Consider the following 26768-nt stretch of genomic DNA (forward strand, 5'->3'; position numbering starts at 1 on the left):
GCTTTTGATGGTCCGCAGCAGGACGTGGGCTCGCTGCCCCAGAGGCCCCTTCTGTGCCGCAGCACAGCCATGGTGCAGACGCTGAGCTCGCGCCGCCGCTGGCGACACGAGCTCAGTGTCCCACCCACCCAATCAGCCACCCCGGCCACCCCAAGTCCCGGCCCCCCCACGCCTCCTGGCCAATCGTGGGCCTAGTGAAGGTACGGTCAATTTGCATATTTGTCTATTATTAGGTAGGATGGGACCATCATCAGATATGTGGTCCACTGTTGATTAAAATGTCATTATGTGGTGCATGACTGTATATTTATATATTAAATATATATTTATTTACTAGTGGTTACCAAATATATATATACTAGCATTCCCGTTGCAGGAAAAATCCTGCAATAGGGTTTCCTGCTACACTCTACCCCGCCCCGCCTCCGCTCCTCCCTTGTCCCCCGGCCCGCCTTCTCCACCAGCCCGCCCCGCTCGCCTTCCTTCTCCCCTGGCCCCGCCTCCGCTCCTCCCTTCTCCTCCCCCCGGCTTGCTTGCTTCTCCGCAGCTTTGCTCCCTTCAGCAGCTCTTGGCTTCTTTCTAAGCTGTCTTGATATGCAAATTAGCCGCCATCTTTGTTTGGGTAATTTGCATACTCGTCCTGATTGGTTGGTGGGCGTGGCTTGGCTGGTGGGCGTGGCTTGGGCATAGCGAAGGTGCGGTCAATATGCATATTTGTCTATTATTAGGTAGGATTAGTAGAATAGTGGCTGCCAGGAACTGAGGAAAGGACTAATGAGTGATTATCATTTAATGGGTAAAGAGTTTCAGTTTAGAATGATGAGAAAGTTCTAGAGATGTATGGTGGTTAACGGTTGCACAACAATGTGAACGCATTAAACACTGGTATTGTATATACTTGAAAATAGTAAAAATGATAAATTTTATGCTATGTATAGTTTACCACAGTAAAACAAAGTTTTATAAAATGGTGATGTACATGTCTTAAAGGACTTCTATATTATGAAAGGTGGAAAAATAGGTTACAATACTGTTTGTACAGTAAGATCACTTTTCTGTTTAAAAACAAACTTTTTGCCCATATGAGCCTAAGAAAAGTTTTGATTTTCATCTTGGGGCTAGAGCTGTGTTCCCTATTTTTGAGGGAGGCTGGGAAACTGAGTATTTAGATTTCTTCACTCAGCAGGAGAGGAAGGATGGGTGGCAGACCAAGCCACTGCCACACCAGGGATGGATGTCCTGAAACCCGCTCCGTCCCTTTTCCTTTTGTATCAGTTAGCAAGTGAGACTAGCACATCTGCTCAGTGCAAAGAATGCTACAAAGATTGCAAGCTCCTATGGCTTTTCTCAAGATTTATACTACTTCTAAGCGAAAAATCAGAAAGTATCATCTAAACAATGTTTTTTGGGTAAACTTAATGTCTGCCTACTTATGAGCTGTGCCAGGTAAACACTTAAGATCAAGTATCCCTTCAACGTGGGGTATGTAACACCATTCCTTTCTTAAAGAGATGTGTGCAGTAGCATAATCCAGTTCACAGTAGTCCAGCACTGTCCTCTGACTGTATTTGTACCAGAAAGAGTGCTATAAAATGCTGACTTAGTAAAAATCTTAAAAATACAACAATGACAGGCCGGAAAGAAGTGGGCTGGGAGTCAGAAGAACTGGGTCTGAGGTCAGGTTTTGCCACTTGCCACCCAAATACTCTATCATTCATCATGTTACTGAACCTATGTAACAGACTCTGGGCTATGTACTGGGAGGAGAAGGGAGGATGGAAGTGCCAAGTATATAAGATAATCTGTCCTCAATAACAAGATCTTTTATTTGGGCAAGCCCCTTCATCTTGGAGACCTTCAGCTTTTTCATCTATAACTCAGACATTACCAGTATCAAAGTGTTATTAGGAAATAGGGTAATGATATTTCAACCTTAGTGCCCTTGACATTCTGGGCCACATAAGACTCTGCTGTGTGTGTGTGTGTGTGGGTGTGTGTGTGTGTGTGTGGTGGGGTGTTGGGGTCGAGGGTTAGAGGGGGGTGGAGACGGGGGAGGGAGTGTTCCATGCATTATAGGATATTTAGTGGCATCCCTAGCCTCTACCCACTAGATGCCAGTAGTTCCCAGGCCACCGCTCCCACCCAGTTGACAACCAAAACTGTCTACAGACATTACCAAATGTCCCCTGAGGCAAAATTCACCCTAGTTGAGAACCTCTGAAAGCGGGTGACATATATGAAAACATTTTAAGAAGCACAAAGCTTCAAATCAAGTCAGTATTAATGTAAATCCATTTATAAGATTACTTCTAAAAAAAAAAAACAACCCTTTTAGAAATTTACAGTTTCCCTGGGAATGTTTTATTTTCTATTTTCATATATTTTGTCCACCATTAAAAACCCTTCAGGGCTTTTTGGCTAATTTTCTTTACCCAAACAAAGCATCTTCACTAGAACACATATTTTAAATGTATCACTTTACTAACATGACAGTCAGAGTCAAACATAATTGTCATTTCTACAAAGCAGACATTTTATCCAAAATTAAAGTGCTCTGTGCCTACCTTTTAAGGACAAGGGACTGGATCTTGTGAATTCTGTATTTGACGGCCTGTGCTGTTTACGAACTTCCAAGTATTCCTTAACTCTTGAATTAATGGTTTCTTTTAACAGTAAACAGATTTCCTATAGTAAAATTAAAAATTAGAGATAACTTTCTGATTTAATGCAATGCAAAAAAAGTCAACATCATGCACATTAAAAAGTTAACAGTGAACATTTCATTTTGTTTGCTTTTTTAATTAGCTATGAATGCTGAGAAGAATGTTTTATGTACTCATAGACAATACTGGAGATGCAAATTTGCTACTGAGGTTTGTCGGCCCACTCTGTGATCTGAGAAATTCATTTAATTTTTCTTTGCCTTAGTTTCACATTTCTAAAAGGAAGATAAAAACACCTCAATGTAAACATCAGAGTGCAAGCCCTGGTCGGTGTGGCGAGGCTGGTTGGAGTATACTGAAAGGTTGTGCGGTGGATCCCCAGCTGGGGCACACAAGGGAGGCAGCCAATTAATGTATCTCTCTCACATTGATATTTATCTTTCTTTCCCTTGTTCCCTCTCTAAAATCAATTAAAACAATTTTTAAAAAACTATAGTGCCAAGGTGATGAAATCAGTGAGGTGAAGACTATTTTCATGTAAATATCAACCAGTTCTATTGAGACACTGAGAGCCCCAAGCAAGTGCTCACTATGGCCAGACAGAAGACTGTGGACAACGGAAAGAGCCAGGGAATCTTCAGAGGGAACCCTGACACCAATCCACTCAATGGGGCAGCCCCCAGGGCTTATAGTGGGGATAAATACAAGGTACCAGATACTCCAATTTGTTCAATAGGAACCAGAAACTTCTATTTTATACAAAAATTTTCCATTTTTCAAATGTGGTTCAAAAACTTAAAATCTAAACACTGCCATTTATTAGTTTCTAGCCTCAGGTTTACAAATCCACCAAAAAAGGGAAAAGCATTTAGTGAGTTGAATTGAGAACTGGAAATCAATAATCTGATTTTCTTCCATACTCTTGTTGATGATACTGTATATACCCATTTGCACTATATTCACCTATTAATGATTAAAATAATTTAACTCTTCATATTTCTCTAAAGTAGATTAATATTAGGTAACAGAAGCTCATGGTTTTAATTCAATGTCAATATACCATACCACAGCAAATTTCTATAGCTGTCTATTGTTTTATGTATCAGTCCTATATAATAAAAGGCTAATATGCAAATCAACCAAATGGTGGAATGACCGGTCACTATGATGCATACTGACCACCAGGGGGCAGACGCTCAACACAGAAGCTGCGCTCCCACAAGGGAAGCACTGCTCAGCCAGAAGCCGGGCTCCATTAAAGATGTCCGACTACTGGCTTAGGCCCACTCTCCATGATGAGCAGGCCTAAGCCAGCAGTCGGACATTCCTCAAGGGCTCCCAGACTGAGAGGGCACAGGCCGGGCTGAGGGACACCCGCTCTCCCCCGAAGTGCATGAATTTCGTGCACCTGGTAGGCCTCTGGTGTTATTTATAAGAAGAAAAACAAAACTTTAAAAGTATAACCATGCACTGGGAAGAAACTGTCCACATTAGCCATACTAGCAGAAAAATATAATTTAATGTAGGAAAAGGGAAAAATGCAAACCAATCTAAATTTCTTAGATTAAGACATGATGCATAAGAACTGATAATTCTGGTTCAATTCCCAAAGACTCTGAAGAAGGCTCAGAGTTGTCGAGGTCACCTCAAACCTGTTCCACTGGTTTCTTGCAATGCCATCTCAGATTAATCTCTTAGAATCTTTATAAATTAAAATAAGAACAAAGTTTTAAGTTGCTTCAAAGGGCAATGAGAGCCAAATTTGACTTTTATTGTAAACACAAGTACTTCTCAAACAGTATAGAAAACACTAGATTTAACTCACAAATGTGAGTTTTTAGGTAATATACAAAACTGGTCCCCTCTCTCCTGCTCTCATTTTGCAGCCCAAAGATGCAGTGCCTTGTGGAATACAGAGATATCCATTTACAGCTGAGTGTCTTGGCATTGTTCACACAACAGAAAGGCTGCCTTGCCTCATACTGTTGTTTTAACAATTAAAGAATTTTGCTTCACATGCAGGGTTCAACTATGACTGAGCCTGAAAATATGTCAAAGACATACATGGAAATAAAGATTGTTAAAATATGGCCATAAATGCCCTATAAGGCTAGAACTAAAAATAGCATGACAAAAATAAAGCAAAGGCCATACACACAAACTTTCTCCCTATAGTTACGGGGCTTTCCTTCGATGAGTCAGGTTTGACGAACGGAAGGTAGACCACGTGCAATGTAGTCAAGATACCCTGGTAACTGACCACACCACATTCAGCAAAGCATTCTCTTCACAACCAGAGAAATGCAAGAGAAGACAAATTCCAAGTGAAATTGGAGGGGCAGATGAGAAGACCAAGTTATGTATGTATCTCTAGGCTAACAGGGGCTCATATTTGCTTTTTCAAGTTTACACATAGAACAGTTTAAGTTCAACTGTTTGGGTACACAGACTACTTGTGCTGGACTCAAAATAAACATATGTTTAATACATGTAACTAGCTTCTTTTTCTGAAAAGGAACTGCATATTCTTAAAACTTTTACTATATAAAGTGGCTGTTAAAATGCAATCAAATTGAGATAGATGACCTAATGATGAAAAAATGAAAGCACTGAGACACTGAACATAGGCTGAAGCCATATAGTCCTTTTCTTGACTAACTTTTCTCCCTACCGCTTTCATCCCTCCATGTTTGTCTGTGTCTGTCTGTCTGTCTGTCTCTCTTTCTACACACACACACACACACACACACACACACACACACACACACACAATTATCCCAGAGCAATTTTTAATGTCAGTGGACATACATTAAAGAAATTTAAAGGAACTTCACTCTGGGAGCAAAGCCCGGCTTGTTGGCATGACTCGCCCTCTTGCAGTTGCCACTGCAGCAAGGTCTGCAGGTCCGATCGTGCACTGAGCATCTTTGCTAAGTCATGCCCTGCTGCCCGGATGTAGGTACTAGGAGGAGTGGCACAGCTGCGTGTGGCGCCCTGGAAAAATCTAGCCTCACGCTTTGGCGAGGAGATGATTCACATACACACAGCTTTATTTTAAAGCCTTCCAAATAAACGGACTCTTGGCAAAACTGACTGAATATCAACAGAAATGTCTAAGGCTGAGGTGGTAAAGTTGGGAGAATTATAGAGGGAAATATGGATTCTAGAGTGCTGTTAATGTATGTCAAGTCAGAAGTCTTTTAGGGGAGGTCCCCTCAGTCACTTTGGTGAATGAACTGTTTTGAATTGAATCATGGGGACATGTGTTGGTAAGCCAAAGCTTGGAATTATATGAAGGTGAGCTGTAGTAGGAGATGCTGGCCTACTAAATATTAAGTCTTGATGAGAACAGTGCACAGTTATTTACCTGAAGGGTAAATCCCATCACTCAGGATCTTGTGCCTTCCTTCTCCCAGTTTCAGACCACTACATATTATGAAACTGTGACAGCAAAGTCCCCTGATAATTTTATTATCTTTTGACTGAAAATGTTCTTTTAGGGAGATTTTTTTTTTCCTAGTGATCTCCAAAAACTAATTGAAAAGTTATCACATTAAAGGTATAAATACGTGTGTGTGTGTGTGTGTATGTGTGAGATTAGCACTAGTGTCTTCTCCAGGCACCACTTTTAATCAAACTTACTTTTATTTCTAGCTCTAAGAAGCTTTGTGACAAATAAATACCATAGACACACAAACTGTATAATATTTTGAAAGTTACTTAAAGGCCATTGATTGCTTCGCTGTCTGTGCTCCAGTAACCAGGGATCTGAAGAAGGAAACACAGCATGGGATGAGAGTTGATGCACCTTCTGACCCTCTTCCAAGGCAGCACTTGGGTGGGGAGCATATACAGAGCCAGGAGTGACTCAGACAGCTCTGTGGAACCCTTTCATTGCAGATGAGGAGGCTGAGGCCAGGGAGGTCAGACATCATGCTCCCAGTCAAACAGCTATTCTCTTTACTGCCTCACCATCCCTTAGCGACTGAGTGTGGTGAGAGAAGGAACACTGTTAAACATCTCTGCACTTGTTGTCACAGGCTCATGCTAATAAAAGGATAGTGGAAGATAAAAGTGCACTAGACTGGGACTTCACACAGGTATGAAAGATCACCTGCTCCAGGTGCTCGGTCCATCCTGCACAACCAGTCAGATTAAAATCCCTGCTTACCTGCAATAGTCACTTTAACTTCTTCTTGTAATACTGAGTAACCCTTCCCTTAAAACAAAGCGATAGGAACTTTCTGGATTAAATAGCAGAGTAACAGATGAAATGTATGGACGTGTCAGTGTCTGAAGGAAAATAAAAAAGCAAGCATATGTCTGCCATTGGGAAGTTAACACCTATTTTTCAAGGGTAAAATATCACTCAGTATTCTCACCCACCAATTAAAATGAAAGCTTAAATATTTCTCCTAGCAAATGGCTACTTGCATTTAGATAGTGAAAAATCTTGTGGTACCTCTTTGTTCTGTTCAGAAAACCAGCTGGTGTCTTTGTTTGATCCTTGCGGTGAGATGTGAAGATCCACCAGGACAGCAAAATCCCCGCACTGAAAGACAGCGAGGGCAGAGTCAGCTCACACCCAGCGAACGATGAGAGGAAACCACACAAATTCCTATGTGGCTGCTCATGAAATAGCAACAAAGCCCTCTACTCGACAGAAATGTTGAGAGCGGGCAGGGCTACCAGTCATAACCTAGTCCTCTTTGCAAGCTTAGTATTTATGGTACAAATGCTAAGGAGAAGTGTCATTTTAAATCAGGAGAGAAAAGACAACATATTTATCTCTGGGCCATGCCTTGAGGGGGATGCCTAGGCATCCAGTGGCAGTTGGAAGACTTTCAAACACTGGAGAAGCAAAATAGGTCAGAATTAGGTGGGCTCCAGGAAAGAATGAGTCTGTGGACAGCCAGTAGAATTCTTTCTTCTAGCTAGGAGAGAACAAATACGTAAGCTCCTGTATTTTTAGGCAGACAAAAGGATTGGCAAGGACAATGCATCTTAGAATAGAAATAGAAGCACGAATGGATGAAAAGAACCAAGGAGAGGAAGGCAGATGCTGAATGAAAGTTATCAAAACTACATAAGTTTCATTCACACCCTACAAACTGTATACAAGGCCTGTCTTCTTTCTTATTCTACTAGAGGCCCGATGCACGAAATTCATGCAAGAGTAGGCCTTCCTTTCCCCCAGCTGCCGGCACCGGCTTCCCTCTGGCACCCAAGACGCGGGCTTCCCTTGCAGCCCCGGCTTCGTCCAGAAGGTCGTCTGGAAGGACAGCTGGTCTAATTAGCATATTACACTTTTATTATTATAGATAGGCTAGTGCTGTGTGGCACTTGTGAAAAAAATGGAAATATTGTATCTGCATTGGTTAACAGGGCAGCCAATAGCCATACGTGGCTACTGAGCACTTGAAATCTGGTGATTGTGACCCAGAAGCTAAATTTAAAATTTTTATTTGGTTTTACTTTAGACAGCCACACGTGACTAGCAGCTCTGTGACATAGCTACAGACTCTGTGAAGAGCTGTAGCCTTAGAAATCCTCAGCCTTAGGAATAATTTCTGAGAGTCTCAGGATAACTGTGGAAGGCCTGCCTACCTTAGAAAGGAATAGAAGACCAAGACTATAGGTAGAGGGTAGTCTAAGAGGCCCAGCGGGTCTGTTTATGTCCCACAAGAAAAGAACGCTTTTGTACTTCTTTGGCTAACAGGTTTTATTTGTTTGTTTTTATTTTAAATGCTGTGCGATAGGTGAAAAGAAAGTATTTTCAACTAATGGTGTGAGAATACCAACTACAAATATGGAAAAAAATAAAACGACACCTACCTCACACCATACACAATAATTAATTTGAGATGGATCATAGACCCAAACATAAAAACCAAAGTATCTTCCTGACTTTGGGGTAAGAAAAGATTTCTTAGACAGGACCCTGACCCAGAAAGCACTAAATATAGAAAACAAAATGGTTCAATTAGACTTGTCAAATTTTAAAACTTTTGGCCATCAAAAGACACCACTAATAAAAGGAATATGTGTGTCATAGACTGGGAAAAAATACTCATAAATACATATATCTGACATAAAAGATGGGCATCCATGCCCTGACCCCTGTGGCTCAGTTGGTTGAGTGTCCTCCCATGCACTGAGAGGTTGCTGGTTCAATTCCTGGTCAGGGCATATGCCCTGGTTTGCAGGCTCAATCCCCAGTAGGGGGTGTGCAAGAGATAGCCAATCAATGTTTCTTTCTCTCCCTCTCTAAAATCAATAAAAATATATTTAAAATTTTTAAAAGATGGGCAAACAAAATATGTAAAGAACTCCTACAAATTCAACCAAACAAACAAACAAAAAAAACCCCACAAACAACCCCAACTTTAGCAGATACTTCACAAATAAGAAAAACAAATGGCTAATAAACATATGAAAAAAGTGTTCAACATCAGTCATTAGACAAATGCAAATTAAAATCACCAAGAGATACAACTATATACCTCTGAGAATGACTACAATTAAAAAGACTGACACACCAAAACTTGGTAATGATATGGAGCAACCCAAACTCTCACACATTGCTATTGGAAATGTAAACTGGCCAACAACTCTGGAAAATTGTTGGTCAGTTTCCTATAAACATACATTTATTGACTGACTGAGCCAGCAATTCTATCCTATGTATTCACCAAGAGAGATAAAACATGCGTGCACAAAGACTTGGAAGAAAATGCTCACGGAAGTGTTATTCATAATAGCTCAAGTCTATCTACAGGAGTAAATTCATTCAATGGACATATTCATTCATTCAACTAAACTACTGATACACTCAACATGGACTAATCTCTAAAACATAATATTAAGCAAAAGAATCCAAGCTAAAATATATATTGTAGGCTTCCATTTATATAAAGTTCTAGAACAGCAAAACTAAATCTATGGTCAAAGCAATCAGAACAGTGATTGCCATAAAATATACACAAACACATAATGAAATACATTAAAAAAACAAAACAAAAATCAAAGTGACTGCCTAGGTAGAAATTGAGAACAGGCACAAGAGAACTTCATGTGGTGATGGGAATGTGAAATATTTTGATAGCATATGTGCCTAAGATCAGTTCCTTCCCTTGTATAGAAATAATACATCAATAATAAACAATGTTTTTAAATGCTGAGTAAAACTATGTTCATATTTGTTAACAGTTATTTAAAATGTAAGTATTATGTCCCTGAAAATGTGTGGGTATTTTGGGGGAGACCAAAGTGAAGTTCACTGGGTAATAAATCATGAGGTATGATGAAAGTTGATCTCCCCTAATGTCAAATGGTACAGTGTGACTTACTGCACTGCAGTTTAGTGTGTTGCAACACTCATTTTAGTTTAGTGAAAGAGAATCTTGAAATGGGATTAAGAAATATCAATGGGTCACATGGTAAAGTGGAGTATTGTTTTGTGAAACTTCTGTAGGAGTGTACTGAGTTATGATGTAAAGCCCATTTCTTATTGTGGGCTGTGGTCAAAACTGTTTGAAAACCATACTCCAATATACTGTTATTTTAAAAAATTCCTTCACAACAGTTGATTACACATTTAACCTTTAAGGAGTATGCTGCCACCAGGTGGAGGTCTTTTGCCACAACTACATGATATTAGCAAGGGGTTATTAACCTTTCATATGCCATGGACCTCTTTGGCAAGCTCTGAAGCTGATAAAATTTGCTCTGAAAAATGTTTTTAAATGCATGAAACACAATGAATAGGATTCAAAAGAAAACCAATTTTACTGAAGTATGATTATCCAAATTAAAAAAAAATTGTGATATAGTAATGTATGTACTTGTTTAAGGCATTGGCTCTTGTGAGCTAGAGGTGGATGTAACTACTATAAATTCAAAGTAGTGATAAAAATAAGCTATGTTCAGACTAGAGGCCTGGTGTACAGAATTTGTGCACTGGAGGGGGGGTAGGGGGAAGGCAGCTCCTGCTTTGAGCAGGATCTGGCTGAAACGAGCTCTCTGACATTCCCCCGAAGGGTCCCGGATTGTGAGAGGATGCAGGCCAGGCCAAGGGACCCCACCAGTGCACGATCAAGGCCGGGGAAGGACACGGGAGGTTGGCCAGCTGGGGAGAGACCGAGGGAGGGCTCCAGGGCGTGTCCAGCCCCTCTTGCTCAGTCCAGATCTGCCGGACCCCAGCAGCAAGCTAACCTACCGGTCGGAGCATCTGCCCCCTGGTGGTCAGTGCAAATCATAGTAACTGGTCGACAGGACGACTGTCTGCCCCTTGGTGGTCAGTGCACATCATAGCAACTAGTCAAACGGTCGACTGTCTGCTCCCCCGGTGGTGAGTACACGTCATAGCAAGTGGTTGAGCGGCTTTAGCATATTATTAGCATACTAGAGGCCCAGTGCACGAAATTCGTGCATGGGGGAGGGTGTGTCCCTTGGCACAGCCGGCACCCTCTCCAATCTGGGACCCCTAGAGGGATGTCCGACTGCCCCCTCACAATCCAGGAATGCTGGCTCCCAACTGCTCGCCTACCTGCCTGCCTGATTACCCCTAACTGCTTCTGCCTGCCAGCCTGATCACCCCCTAACCACTCCCCTGCCAGGCTGATCGACGCCTAACTGCTCCCCTGCCGGCCCGATTGCCCCTAACTGCCCTCCCCTGCCAGCCTGTCACCCCTAACTGCCCTCCCCTGGCAGCCTGGTCGCCCCTAACTGCCTTCCCCTGCCGGCCTAGTCGCCCCTAACTGCTCTCCCCTACAGACCTGGTTGCCCCCAACTGCCCTCCACTGAAGGCCTGGTCACCCCCAACTGCCCTCCCCTGCAGGCCTGGGTCCCCCCAAACTATCCTCCCCTGCAGGCCTGGTCACCCCCAATTGCCCTCCTCTGCTGGCCTGGTCACCCCTAACTGCCTTCCCCTGCAGGCCTGATTGACCCCAACTGCCCTCCCTTGCAGGCCTGGTCCCTCCCAACTGCCCTCCCCTGCTGGCCTGATCGCTCACAACTGTCCTCCCCTCTGGCCATCTTGTGGTGGCCATCTTGTGTCCACATGGGGGCGGCCATCTTTGACCACATGGGGTGGCCACCTTGTGTATTTGAGTGACGGTCAATTTGCATATTACTCTTTTATTAGATAGGAAGGATTATGCTTTGAGTGGTTGAACTGGAGACCAGAAGACTGACGCTTAACATATTATAGGCTTTTATTATATAGGATATGTGCCACAACTATAATATAATATGAAAAGAGATTTGGTTTCTAATGGTGACAAATATTGCTAATATTATTGTGTTCTGAATACTTCACTCATAATAAAAAATACATTTATTAGAATTTGGTCAAAATAAAGATGTTAACGTTCTTTCCCACTCAAGTTCATGGACCCTGTGAATTCTACCAAAGGCCTGCTGAGGCTCCATGGATTGCAAAACGAAAGCCCCTCCAAAGCAGTGAGGTGTGCCTCAGATATTGCTAGTGGATGCAAAATGTAATGTAACACATTGTAGGGGTTCTACCCTGACTCCTCTTTGCTTCCCCTTCTTCATTAGCAAAAATAATTTTTAAAATAGTAAAAAAAGAAAAAAACACCGTGATGCTTCAACAATCTCGACTGATACTATGTAATAGTAACTTTCTAAAGAATTAAGTAGCAAGATCCAATTTGGTATTTTCTCATCATTTTGTAACTTTGATCCCAAATAACTTAGTGTAAGTTTGATCATAAACAGACTGATTAGAATGTCTTTTTAATTTTTTTTAAATAAATCATTGTCTTACTCTGGTGCTCCAACTTTCCCAGGATTTCTGCCAGACTCCAGCTCGGGGCAGGCATGCAGCCCCTCCCCCACAGCAGGCTCTCCCTCTGCAGCCAGTTCTGAGTTCTCCAGCAAGCTCTCTCCAACTCCCACACTAATCAGAGGTATTTTGCCTTTCTAAAGTTCCTGCTCTCAGAGCTTTGCTGCTGCTTTTCTCCCAGGAGTAAACAGAAGTTGGGGAAGAAAAAAAAAGAAGCCTCTTACTATTGCCAGGAGCACAGCCTCTCCTTCTTAATTAGGTTATTTCTACTCTCAGCAGATAAACTCTCCAGCTCTCTTGGGGGGGAGGGGGGAGAGAGAGAAGGAGGAGGGGAGGAGGAAGCAACACGCTAGGCATCACTTCTTTCTCAGGCCAGAGCTGCTCTTTAACAGGATAAAGGCCACTCAAAAGAGCTGCACCTCCCAGGCCCTGGGTTGTGAGTAAGCAAACCAGGGTCTGGTCCAGCTTCTAGCCCCCTCCACCCAGAAGTTTCAGCCAAAAACCTGGGTATCAACCCTAACTCCTCCCTTTTCCTAACCCTCCATACTCACCAAGTCTTCCAGATTTTACTTCTTAAAGAGCTTAACACACCCCTCCTCTCTTGTTCTGCATCATCTCCCACTTGGAATACTAAGGCTTCTCTTGGTCTCTGGTAGGGGCAACTCTCCATGTCCTACAAGAGCAATCTCAAACATACAATGTGAGCCGTGGGCTCCTTCTGGGGCGGTAAGCATAACACACAGCCTCTAATGAGGCCCCATCTCCCACTGTCTCCCACTACCCCTCACTGCTCTTGGGCACTTGCTGTTTTGCCCTTGGCTTCCAAAGCACCTCAATGCTCCTGTGCTTAGTGAATTCCTATGCAGCCTTGAGCCCTAGCAAGAATGTGGGCAACTCTGGGGAACTTTTCTGAATGGCCTGCCCCGCCCTCCTCTGAACAGGCACATGCTTCATGTGCTCATTTATTTCCCCATTTAATGACTGGTCCCTATAGGGGCTTCCCCTACTAGACTGTTACCTCCTTAGTAAAGACCAGGTCCATACCTCAGTCAACTCCACATTCCAGAGATTAGCACAGTATGGACTCAGACTAAGTGCTTAATATTTAATGAAAAGGCCCTGGCCAGTGTTTCTTGATGGTTAGAGCATCAGCCAGCCCACCAAAGGGTCTTGGGTTTGACTCCCAGTCAAGGGCAGTTACCTGGGTTGCAGGTTAGTTCCTCACTCAGGTCAGGGCATGTGCAGAAGTAAACCAATTGATGTGTCTCTCTCTCACATTGATGTTTCTCTCTGTCTCTCTCTCTCTCTCTCCCGGTCTCCCTTTCTAAAAAAAATCAATGGAAAAAAAATATCCTTGGGTAAGGATTTTTAAAAATTTAATGAAAATGAAAGGAACGAAGGAATGAAAAAATGACAGGACAAATGAGCTCTGAATTTTGGGCAAACCACAGCCTTATCTGCAAACGGAGGGCTCTGAACTCATTCTAGTGACAAGGTCATTTGATTCAGCCCAGGACACTGATATGTCCCAGAACAACTTTCTCCCTCCTCATTCTGGAGTGGCGACAACTATGTCATCACCAGTGACAACCAGTCATTTTCCATATTTTGAAAAAAAAGGAATACAAGGATCCTAGGATTACTTCATCCTAAACCCACGGCCAACCAAGCATGTTGGTGATTTTTCCTACCTCTTCCCTAAGAATTTCAAAGCTGCGACTTAACTTGAACTATTTCCAAGTCTTCAGAGGTGGACTTGTCTTCTCATTTTACGAGTAAAATGCTAACATGTAGACATCATGAAAGCAGGTTCAGAACTCTGAGATATATGGAAGGTTTCCCACAATCTCTCATTCATTCATCATTCATTCATTCATTCATTCTCCATGGACCTTCATAGGGGCACATGGCAAGACCCTGAGGGAGGGAGGGGTAGCAACAGAGCACTGTAGGAAGTGTGATCACAGCACACACCCAAGGGCCAGAGGTAGTCGAGTGGCAATGGTGCCTGAGGGAGGCCAGGGAAGAGGGCCTGATGTCTCAGCTAAATCCTGAGGAAGAGGGCAAATGGTGGAGGAAGAACAACAAATATCACCCACATAGGAAAAGAGGCCCAGATAGCTTGGGGTGCTCTGGGGACAGAAGAGTTTGATCATGCAGAAACAGAGCAAGAGAGGAAGCCAACTGGGCCATAAGGAGCTCTGGACAGGCCAAGGGGGCTGATAAGACCTGTGGGCTGGAGCACACTCTCAGGTAGGAGTGTGGAGCATGGTCTAATGGGATGAAGTCACCAGAGCCAGCCATACAGGTTTAAAGCCACCACAAGAACCCAAACAAGAGTCCATGGAAGGTGATCCTGAGGTGAAGAGGAAAGGGCAGATATGAGGGATTCTCAGAAGACAGAATCAAGAGGATGTGGCTGGGTGTGAAAGGAGGAAGAGCAAGGCTGACACCCAAGGCAAGTGAGTAGTTTCAGCCATGCCCATGAGGTTGTCCACAGGCTCATCCATATGGGTCTGTTGCAATTGTCACTGGCATTTTACACACACCTGGTCTAAGGATTTAAGGCAGTTTGGATTAAAAAGGCAAAGATTAAAAAGGAAGGAAATAAGAAAAAAATAAAACAGGGTAAAACCAAAATGAAGCCAGTGATAGGTTTGCACAAAATTCCCACCATAGTCCTAAGCCTCTGCAACATTTGACTCTGAATTTGCTAGTTACAAATGTAAAAAATGAAAGGCCAATTGGAGTCCATAAGATGAGGAACGACCTGGTGCTAAGAATAACTCAATCATTCTTTATTTTCCCCGCTTTTTAAAAAAAATTCTTTATTAAGGTATTACATATGTGTCCTTAACCCCCCATTGCCCCCACCCCCTACTCATGCCCTCACCCTCCTGTTGTTTGTGTCCATTGGTTAGACTTATATGCATGCATACAAGATCATTCTTGATACTAAATCTAGAAAGATACTTCTTCTGAATGGTTTCATGAAAAAGCATGGCAATTATCTTCCTGGAGCATCAACTTTACTAAAAAGCTTTAGAAAGAACATGAAATACTTTCATAGCAAAACAAGTTGCATGAATGTTACAGCATGACATTAAAAAGTCACATGGTCTTTAAAGAAAATTTAGTACTGTTGACAGAGCACCTGGGTTCCAGGCTTGTGCTAAGCTTTACCTATAGTATTTAATTTAATCCTGGCCACTAGCCTGTGAAGGAGCACAACTACCACTCACAGTGCAATCAGAGAAGGTAAGGACTAGTCCAATATTACACAGGCAGTAAAGGACAGATCCAGGAATCAAATCTAGATGTTAGACTCTAAACCTACTGCCATGCTTTACTTTGAAGAAATATCCCCTCTGTGGAAGGAGACTCAGGTTTCCCTTCCAGACTCCACGGTGGGGGCACTCTTAAGGCTGTACTTGGGAACTAGCCCCTATTCCCTCTAGGGGGAGCGGTGGCAGCCATGCTTGCCCATTAGCACCAGGTGACTGAACCAAGGATTCTGAACAGGGTCCCTCAGCTCCCTTAACTGGGCAACTTGACTGCATGCTTGACGGGAGGCACAGAGACTTCAGGTGCTGAACCTGCCACTGTGGGGTATCCTGTTGGAATAAGAGTGCAGTGCAGTGGCAAGAGCCCCACCACAGAGAGACTGGGGTGGGAAGAGTGGTCAGGGAGAAGATGAGAAAGAAGAAGGGGGAAAGAATGCAGAAGAGGCCCAGCAATACCACGTGGAAGGTAGGGTGAGGTGGGGTGGGGTAGGAAGAAAGGTCTCCTAACATTAACAATACTACTCAGAGAGTTAAAGCTGAGGAAAAGTCAATGCAAATATTTTGCCAATTTAACCTCCTTGGCCTGTTCCTCATTAAAATACTTGCCCAAGAAATCCAAGCTTGGAGTTTATATTCAAGAAAAAAAAAAAAAGAAAAAACCAGCATACCTTTAGGATGACATATACAATAAACCAGCTGACGGGTCAGGGGGTGGAAGAATAAAGAGTCATTCTATTGGAATACACTATATCTACCAGCAAAAACTTGCTAAGGGTGAACAGGTTGGCAATAACAAGAGTTAAGATTTATCGAGCACTTGTGTACCAGATAATGTGTGTCAAGCTTTTTCAGTACCTTATTACATTTCATTCTCATGACAACCCAGAGAGGCATAGAAGATGCCCACTCAGTGTTCTGGAAACATTGGGAGACTGAAGAGCTCTCTTTCTCTCTAGAACAGCAGTCGCCAACCTTTTGGACCTCACGGACCACCAGTGGTCCATGGACCACCGGTTGGCGACCGCTGCTCTAGAAGATACCTGGTGATGAGGGCTGGCTTTTGTTTGGTGTGGTTCCTTGTCAACCTGGCAATGCTTGTTAGGCTAGGTACAAGAAACACTCTTTAGTCTTAGTAACAGAATCAGACACAGCCTGAATCCGAGATCATGGCACCCAGAGAAAGCCCTCTGATGATATATAGGAGACTGGTCTGGCACAGAAAGTTCAAGGCTGCGAATCTCTTCTGACCACTCCCTAGTTTAGGAGGGGTACACCACCTCCCTTCTGGGGGTGTCAGTTTCCCTCTGTGTAAAAAGAATGAACACAACTAGATCTCCTTCCACTTGCCTTCCTCTTAAGATCCTGGTTGTGCTTTGGTTTGCAACCATTTGCTTGGATTTTATTTGTCTACATGTTTGCCCTCCTATCTATACTAATAAAAGCCTAGGTGGCATCTCGCCCTTGCGTCAGGCCGCCCCACATTGTCATAAGATGGCCACCACAAGATGGCCACCCCCATGTCATCACAAGATGGCCAGCAGGGGAGGGCAGTTGGGGGCAATCGGGCCGGCAGGGGAGCAGTTAGGCATCAATCAGGCCGACAGGGGAGCAGTTATGAGGTGATCAGGATGGCAGGTAGAAGCGGTTAGGGGCACTCAGGCAGGCAGGCAGGCAGGAAAGCGAGCGGTTAGGAGCCAGCAGTCCTGGATTGTAAAAGGGATGTCTGACAGTCGGACATCCCCCAAGGGGTCCCAGATTGGAGAGGGTGCAGGCCGGGCTAAAAGACACCCCCCACCCAGTGCATGAATTTTTTGCACCAGGCCTCTAGTAAAGATTATAAAAGAGCCACTCGGAGTCTAGCCCCTTGTACCGTCTTCTATTGGTTCATTATGGGGCACCCAAGCACAGTAGTAAAATCCATCATCGTTTAGAATAGAGAACAGGAAGGCACATTTCCTGCTGTGCTGATTTCTGCAGCATGATTTAGACTTGGCAGCCAATGACAGCAAATGTCAGACACATGGCTAAAAATCATGGTATAAGCCCGTGGTCGGCAAACTGCGGCTCGCAAGCCACATGCGGCTCTTTGGCCCCTTGAGTGTGGCTCTTCCACAAAATACCACGGCCTGGGTGAGTCTATTTTGAATAAGTAGCATTAGAAGAAGTTTAAGTTTAAAAAATTTGGCTCTCAAAAGCAATTTCAATCGGTGTACTGTTGATATTCGGCTCTGTTGACTAATGAGTTTGCCGACCACTGGTATAAGCCATGAAAAAGGAAAACAATGAAGTTGGCTGAGGCAAAAACCTCAGCAACTAGTGGGCTCTTCCCAAAGCATCCTCCAAAACTGGCAGGCAGGACTAGGCTCTCCGGTGCAGCACAGCACTTTATTCCTGCCTCCGCTGTGGAACTCCTCACAGGCCATAAACAACCATCTCCATAAGCGGCCTTTGGGGAGACTCTGACTTCTGTTACCTTTGGGTTGTCATTGCCTAGAACGGGGCCTGGCACACAGCTGGCAGTGAAGAATGTTAAGTGAATAAAACAATACAACAATGAAAATGACTTAAGTGTCTGCCTGGCCTCTCTCTAGGAGGGATTAACCCTCCCTCACCTGCACCCTGTCCTCAGAACAAGAAACACTGCAGCTTCAAGCCCATGGTTTACAACTAAGGTTGCCTCACCTACGCACAGAATGCTGTCACCCCAGAAAATGGGTAACGATGTCCACTGCTCCATACCAAATGGTTATTTCTCCACCTTCCCATCAGATGGAACAAGCTGTAAAACCTGGATGACAATGTGAATTCAGATCTATTAGAGGAAACCTGTGGGGCTTCTTTGGTTGCAAATAGATGACTATTTCTGTGAGCTCAAGCTTTTTCTGGTTGAAAGGGATGCAAGGGGAGGGTCTGAACAAAAAGGAATCATAAGGGAGTGTCTCTCTCCTGCTGGTGCCTGGGGTAAGACTTGACTACAGGTCAGGGATGTATACTTTTCTGGTCCCTTGTTTGTTTTTCTTAACAGATTTATTGCATGGTTGGGGAAAGATTCTACATGGGTAAGGAGCAAATCACAAAGGAATGAGAAGGATAACAGAAAAGCAGAGCTAATGGGTTTGATGACAACTCCTAAAAGGAGGACAAATAAAGTGTAAGAGACTAATGTCCTTCATTAGTCTCTGGTTTCTTACTACAAGTGTTTTGTTTTGTTTCCCACCCCCCCCCCCAACCCGAGGACATGCTTTTTTAAAAAAAACAACAACTGATTTTTAGAGAGAGGGAGGGAGGGAGGAAAGGAGGGAGAGAAAGAGAGAGAGAAAGGGAGAAAGAGAGAGAGGGAAAGAAAGAGAAACACTGACTGGTTGCCTCCCATAGGCGCCCCAACCAGGGCAACCCAGATATGCGTCCTGACTGGGTATTGAACCCCCAACCTAGGTACGTGGCCTCACTGGGAATTGAACCTGCCGCCTTTTGGTGTATGGCACGACACTCCAAGCAACTGAGTCACACCAGCCAGGGAAAAAGTGTTTTGTTTGTGTTTTTTTGTTTTGTTTTGCCTAGAGTGCTCATAATGTGGCTCAGAGTCTTATGTATAAGATTTGGGAGGGGAATTTAAATGCTGCTGGAAATAAAGCAAAGACAACTTAAGTGGTTTTATGAAGGGATGAAAATTGAACATATGCCACTGGAACTTTGGGTAGAATTTGAGGCTGACAAAACCCAATCCTACATCAGGGTGTAGTAAGGACCAGGCCCTCATTCCCGCCCTTTGAAAGGTAAGAAGTGGCTTCATTTTTTCAGATACTTTCCATAATGATTTCTGAGACATTATTCTTTCAAATTAACCCGAAAGACACTGATGCTCAGGAGACGGGCCTGTGGATGCACAGAGCATGTGCAGCAATGAAGAGCACTATGGCTTGGGGGCAGGACACACCTGATTTCAAACCCCTGCCCTGAGCCTCAGGGCTCCAAGTCGCTGGAGCAAAGTAAAATTGTAAAATGTAAGTCCCTGCAATGTAAAATAATGAAAACACCTTATGGAGTTGTTTGGAGGATAATGAGAAAAAATGCACACACGTGGTTTCAGCACAGTGCCAGCCATTCAAAGGACTCAAGAAATACATACAGGTTGCTGTTTTTTTTTTTTTTTTTTTTTCTCTAAAGGTACAATTTGTCTCACATTCTAGGGCATTATAATGAACTCTGAATTGTCAGTTCTATAAGATTTACACACATATGGGGCATAGGTTCCCACCTATTCCTACTAAGAGCTAATAAATGCCTCATAATTCTTTTGCACAGTTTTACTCTGGCCACACACTGCTTCTTAGAAGAAGAACAGATGGTTTGAAATCGCACCAGATTACAAGGTGAAAATATGAATTTTCCTCAGATATTTCTGCAACAGAGAACATGAAATGAAAAGATAACCTGCTTTTCATTTATGATGTACTTGTCTATAGAGAACTTGTGCTGACAGGGTCTTAAGTGGCTAGAAAAACAAGCAACATTCAGTTAGCCAACATTCAGACCAGTCGGCAGCATGTTCAGGACCAATTAGGACCATTTAGAAATCTGAAAATGGAATTTGGTTAACAAGAGGGATGTCAGTCCCCACAAATTCTACTCACAATTTTATCCAGCATCTCTTATCAAGAAACTTTGGACTGTGGGTTTGAATTGTAAGAAAATATTCTTTTATATCCCTGAGAATCTTGATATGCTTCAACGTCAAGAAGAATAAAAGAAAAGCAGTACAGCCTCTAAGTTAAAGAAATTTATGACAAATTATAAATGAATCACAATGAAAAAGAAAAACTAAACGTTCTCCCAGTGATCAATGCTTAGAATTCATGGACTGTTCAAAAGGCTGGTCAGACTTGAAGAGAGATTTCTTAAAGGAAGAAGGGGGATAAAAGATAGGTAGCACAATTTTTCTACCTCCTAGGGGTGGAGTGGGAGGTGGGAGAGAACCCAAGAGTCTTTGATGAATACACTGGGGATTCTGTGTAACTGAAAGAAATTTGTTTAAATGTAAAATAATTTAAGGAATCCCCACATCAGTAACTGTTCTCTGGAATCCTCTCATCTACTTTCAAATATACCAAAGAAAACTTGCCAAGTAAAGCTGTGACAGGCACTCTGTTCAATCCAGTGGTCATTTTTCCCCCTGGAGCATTAATATTGTGTAATTACTGTTGATAAAGGGGCTATATGTGTTCTTCTAAACTGGGTAAGGGTAGTGCTTTGATAGGCCAATGGAATCGGAGGACAAATGGAATCGACATACATGGCTGCAAACCAAAACACCACTGGAGTGAAGACTTCTTGGGGTCTATTAGACATAAAAAGTTTCCACTTCTGCAGGGCTCGCGGTTACCAGACCCTCAAAGAAACCCCGCCCAGGCAAGTGCCAGCCCCCTCTCCATCCTTGGCCATGCTATCATCCTGACTCTGTTCAAGAAAGCCCTGTGTGTGCTACCTGACAGGCTTTCCACCTGGGAAGTGATCTGCCATGGGAGGTAGTGTGCTCACCACTCAACCCGGAGGGTCAAACTGTACTGACATAAAACATGTGAAAATGGACAATCACATCAATATTGCAGAGTTACCACAAAACACTGGTCTAGTTGTGAGGGGTGATAAAAACCACAGAAAGAACCTGCTACTGACTTAGCTGCATTTTAATGATAGCCACTTGGTTACTGGTTTTAGTTTTTCAGTGCACTCCTAATAATGCGGGCTTACTGACCTCAAGAATCAGAGAATTTGTCTTCTAAGAGATAATTTAACATACAAAGCATGGGCTTTAGAATCACACAGATGTGTGTCCAAACCCTGGCTGTAGCTTGTACTGGCCATATGGCTTGGGACAAGTTTCTCAGGCTCTCTGATTCTCAATCCCCATGTCAGTACAATGGGAGTAATCATGCCTGCTCCTACAGAGATGTTGTTAGGACTACATTCAAAGAAAAAAATTAGAGTACAGTAGTAGTTAACGAATAATAGATAACTAATAAATTGGGAGTAGTTAACAAATAATGACACGGTCCTGGTAAGCCCACTCATGAGGGTGGCAAAATTGACCAGTGCTGTCCACTAACTTTCTATGGTGAAGGAAATGTTCTATATTTGCATGCTTCCCAATACCTTAGCCACAAGCCACCTGTGGCTACTGAGCACCTGAAGTGAGGCTATGTGAATTTTGAATTTTGTTTCATTCTAATTCATTTAAATTGGGTTATTAGCAATTTTTTATTAATTAATTTAAATAGCTACATGTTGCTAGTGGCTACCATAGCAAACAGCATAGATACTTCCTTAAAGTGAGTCTGCTTCAGAAATCCTGGTTCTACTATTTTGGTGAGAAAATAAAACCAAAAGAGCAAACAACATTGGGAACCCCAAAATAGGAAGTGCCAGTGATGCAAGGGGGATTCCCCTCCCTCAGGGAATTCCAGAAGCCTCCTCTGGACTGCATGTGAGGGAATGATAGGGACTAACCTGGGAAAGTTCTATGAACTTTACCATGGACGCTGCTGATCCAATAGAACTGTTTTATTTAAAGGTGTTTTCCTTGTAAATAGAAAATGAAGCAATAAAAACTGTTACTGCCAATTAGAGGATTTACGAAGTTTAAGTTTCCCTTCACCTTTCACCCCTTTCACCGCAACCCTGCTTTATCAAATCAGAACACAAAATTCAAGGAGAACTCCTGAAATTATTATTGCAGCCACTGTAATCACTCCTAATCCCTTGGCTTTGGCAGAGAATGAAACTTCAAGCTTGGTTCTGAATTTCCCTTCCACTCTGCTGGGCTTCTCCAAGCTCAGGAAACAAACCTGTAACTACTTTCATCACTGCTTCATCAAGTTTCTACAGAATGAGCAGGAGTTCAAAGGGAGTTTTAACCAATTCATGCCTAAGGCAGGAAATTGAAATGCCAAGTGGGATAGAAGAATGTTAGACAAACACAGGTGAGGTCAGCTGGTGAGCGCCCAGTGTTTCTTCCCCTGACCCACTTCTAGGGAACTACAAAGAGGAATACAGGGAGGTAGCTAATGGGTCACAGGACTTGTTTAGAGCCACCTCTACTTTCCTTTTCTAATTGAATGCTGGGAATAACACCCTCTTCAAGGACTGCTCAAAGGGGAACGTGCTGGGACAGGAGACCACTGACGAAATAGCTTCAGAAGCTGAAGATTATTAATTAAGAATATTGTGAGTGAGGTTGAAAGCTTAGGTGGACCGAGTGGGAGGGACACCTCCGTATCAGCTGCTACCTACACACTAGCAATTAGGCCTCATGACGGCTCTCAGTGGAAAGTTACAGCTTGCAGGCATTCCTCCTTGGATCAGTCTCCTGAGGCGAATGAACTCCAAAGACAGTATCATTAACTTTAGAGTATTATTTCCTACCTCCACTATGATGTACCCTTGATTCTCAGGATTCAACGTCTTTAAGCGCCACTACCCACTGCCTGAAATAATGTTTCTCAGCCTTGAGCGTGCATGAGATTCATCAGGAGAGCATGTTACAAACACAGATTGCAAAGCGTTACCCCCAGAGTTCATTTCACAGGTTGGAGGTGGGGCTGAGAGTGCACATTTCTAACAGAATCCCAGGTGATGGCGATGCTCCTAGTTTGGAGACCACATTTTGAGAAGCAATGGCCTAGAAATAAGTTTGGCAACCAGGAGGCCTATTAGAATTACCTGGAGAATTTTGAAAGCCTACATCCAAATTCTACCCCAGGCCAATTAAGTCAGACCCTGAGATGGGGCCTGGACATCAGTACATTTTTAAAGCTCCCTACCTGAATGTAATACGCTGGCTGGGGTGAGAACCACTGTAGAAAACTAGATCACTTTCAATACTTAAACTTAGAGACTACACATACTCTTACAAATTAGAGACAGGGAGGCAGATCCTGGCATCTGCTTGATTCCACTCACCCTTGGTGGTGATATTTTGCTAGTTATTTTTCTCCCACAAACCAAAATATAATGATCCTCCTTAGACCCGCAACTAACTATTCCCCCCTCTCCAAGAATTTTCTGAAGGATTACTAAGAGCAACTGGAGATCTATAAACGCTGATAAATCCACTAATCTCTTGAAAACATGGTAGGTAACAAGTGATACATTTTGAAATGAGAATCCTACAACGAGATGAGTAGCAGGTAACGATTTTTAAAACTTTTAAAATCACCTAGCCTCTTTCTTCCTCAATCTCTTTTCTATTCTTCTCCAATTCATTTTTCTTCTTTCCAAATCAGATTCTACTTTTCCCCGTCTTTACACATCTACCATTGGCCTGCTTCTATCCTTCCTTCATCATCTCTCTTTTAATACTACAAGTATGAAGTTTAGAGTTAGTTATTCCTATGAAATAAAGTTTTATGATGCCTGTTCCCAATTTAACAAATAGGGTAACTAAATATTTTTCTTGGTTAGAAATAAGAAGCTAAATTAAATTATTTCTGGTATGTACCTCCTGAAGAACTATGCCTTGGGCATTAGGCCTCAATAGGAAACCTATTCCCCACCCTGAATTCCTCAAATTAAGGAATCTTCAGGCTAAAATACACCATGTGCCACATATCAGCACCTATTGATGAAGTGTGACAGTGCAGTTTACCTCGTGTAATAAAGCTAAAGAAATATATCATCCATAATCTAGAACTGTGGTTCTGAAGCAAAATCACCCCATCTTTCCCTCCCCCTTCCCCAATCCCTCCCCGTCCACCCCAATGTGCAATGTCTGGAAACATTTAGAGTTGTCAAGACTGGCATCTAGTGGGACAAAGTCCAGGAAAGCTGCTAAACATTGTACAATGCACAGAGTAGCCCAGACAAAGACTCATCTGGTCGGTACTGTCGTTAGTACCCAAGTGGAGAAACCCTGCTCTAGAAATTGCTACATGAAGGCAGCTGACTTCTCAGGTACTGGAGAATTTGCAGGGATCTAAGGCCAGCCACCAGGAGGAAGAGCAAGAGCAAGAGGAGCAAATGGTCTAGATTAAAAAAATATATACACTACAAAATGCCCAGCCAGAGGAGATAATTGTGGCTGCTGCACATCCTCCCAACACAAAAAGGGTCCCTTGGCCTTGACATTGCCAGACAATATCAATGAGGGCCTTTTTCTTGGGGTTAAAGATTCAATTTGGTAACAGAAACAATTTCATTCCATGATTCACCACCTGGCCTACTGACAGACTATACCCACTCTATAAAGCATTCTTTTTTTAAAAATATATATTTTTATTTTTTACTATTGTGATGAAAAACATAACATACAATTTTCCATCTTTTTTTTTCAATTATAGTTCATAGTCAATATTATTCTATAATAGTTTCAGGTGCACAATATAGTGGTTAGACAATCATATACCCTACAGAGTGGTCCTCCTATATTTCAAGTAACCCCCTGGCCCATATGTAGCTATTACAATATTATTTCCGCCCCCCCCCCCCAGCACATACCCTCACCCCCCTGGTGTCTGTGTCCATTGGTAATGCTTTTATGCATGTATACAAGTCCTTTGGTTGATCTCTTACCTACCCCACTACCCACTGCTGCCTTCCCTCTGATGTTTGACAGTCAGTTCAATGCTTCTCTGTCTCTGGATCTATTTTTGTTCATTAGTTTACGTTGTTCACTATATTCCACAATGACTGAGATCATGTGGTATTTATCTTTCTCCAACTGGCTTATTTCTCTTAGCATAATGCTCTCCATGTCCATCTATGCTGTTGCAAATGGTAAGAGTTCCTTCTTTTTTACAGCAACATAGTATTCCATTGTGTAGATGCACCACAGTTTTTAATCCATCTGTCTTCTGATGGGCACTTAGGCTATTCCAAATCATACACAAAAATAAACTCAAAATGGATAAAGAATTTAAACGTAAGACAGAAAACCATAAAAATTTTGGAGGAAACCAAAGGCACCAAAATATCTGACATATGTTGTAGCAATATCTTTACCGATACAGCTCCTAGGGCAATTAAAATTAAGGAGAAAATAAACAAATGGGACTACATCAAAATAAAAAGCTTCTGCACATAAAAGAAACCATCAACAAAACAACAAGAAAGCCCACTGCATGGGAGAACATATATGCCAAGGTTATCTCCAACAATTTACAGGGAACTCATACAACTTAACAAAAGGAAGATAAACAATCCAATCAAAAAATGGGCAAAGGACCTAAATAGACACCTTTTGAAAGAGGACATACAGAAGGCCAAGAGACATATGAAAACATGCTCAAAGTCACTAATCATTCAAGAGATGCAAATCAAAACGACAATGAAGTACCATCTCACACCTGTCAGAATGGCTATCATCAATAAATCAACAAATGACAAGTGCTGGCGAGGATGTGGAGAAAAAAGGAACCCTGTTGCACTGCTGGTGGGAATGCAGACTGGTGCAGCCACTGGTGGAGAACAGTATGGAGTTTCCTCAAAATTTAAAAATGGAACTCCCATTTGACCCAGTAATCCCACTTCTAGGACTATATCCCATGAAATCAGAAACACCAGTCAGAAAGGATATATGCACCCCTATGTTCATAGCAGCACAATTTACAATAGCTAAGATTGGAAACAGCCTAAGTGCCTATCAGCAGACAAATGGATTATAAAGCATTCTTATATCACTTTTAACTTTTAATAAGGACTAAACCAATGAATGAAGGAAGGGAGGAATGCAGAAATTCTGAACAGATAATATTCTAGAAACAGACTATATCATTCATTTCTTTTGTAAAAATCTAAATGATAGCACTGCCCATTCTCTTGAGAGACAGTTAACTAACCATTTTTATTTTGGCCAATTTGCATAGGGGTCTTTGCATAGAGGTAGATGAGTAATACTTAAGGAATTTTCACATGCATATTAATATCATAACAAGATCATGACTATTAGAGGTATGACCTGTGACTATTAAATTCCTAGAAAAATTAAACTGATTAACAGAACCATGAATAGCAAATTGA

The 26768-nt window shown here is 42.5% G+C and overlaps 1 protein-coding gene across 1 annotated transcript in view; it reads right to left on the bottom strand.

The window, feature by feature from the left end:
* The window catches only part of SLX4IP (SLX4 interacting protein), a 196624-nt gene that overhangs the window by 66178 nt on the left and 103678 nt on the right, over nucleotides 1-26768 (bottom strand). Inside the window, exons 3-4 of the mRNA XM_008141281.3 lie at nucleotides 7126-7215; nucleotides 2565-2685 (exon numbers count right to left, since the gene is read on the bottom strand). Coding sequence (XP_008139503.2) covers nucleotides 2565-2685; nucleotides 7126-7215 — 211 coding nt within the window. The remainder of the gene's footprint in view (nucleotides 1-2564; nucleotides 2686-7125; nucleotides 7216-26768) is intronic.

The sequence above is a fragment of the Eptesicus fuscus genome, chromosome 12 (assembly GCF_027574615.1).
Source record: "Eptesicus fuscus isolate TK198812 chromosome 12, DD_ASM_mEF_20220401, whole genome shotgun sequence".
NCBI lineage: Eukaryota > Metazoa > Chordata > Mammalia > Chiroptera > Vespertilionidae > Eptesicus > Eptesicus fuscus.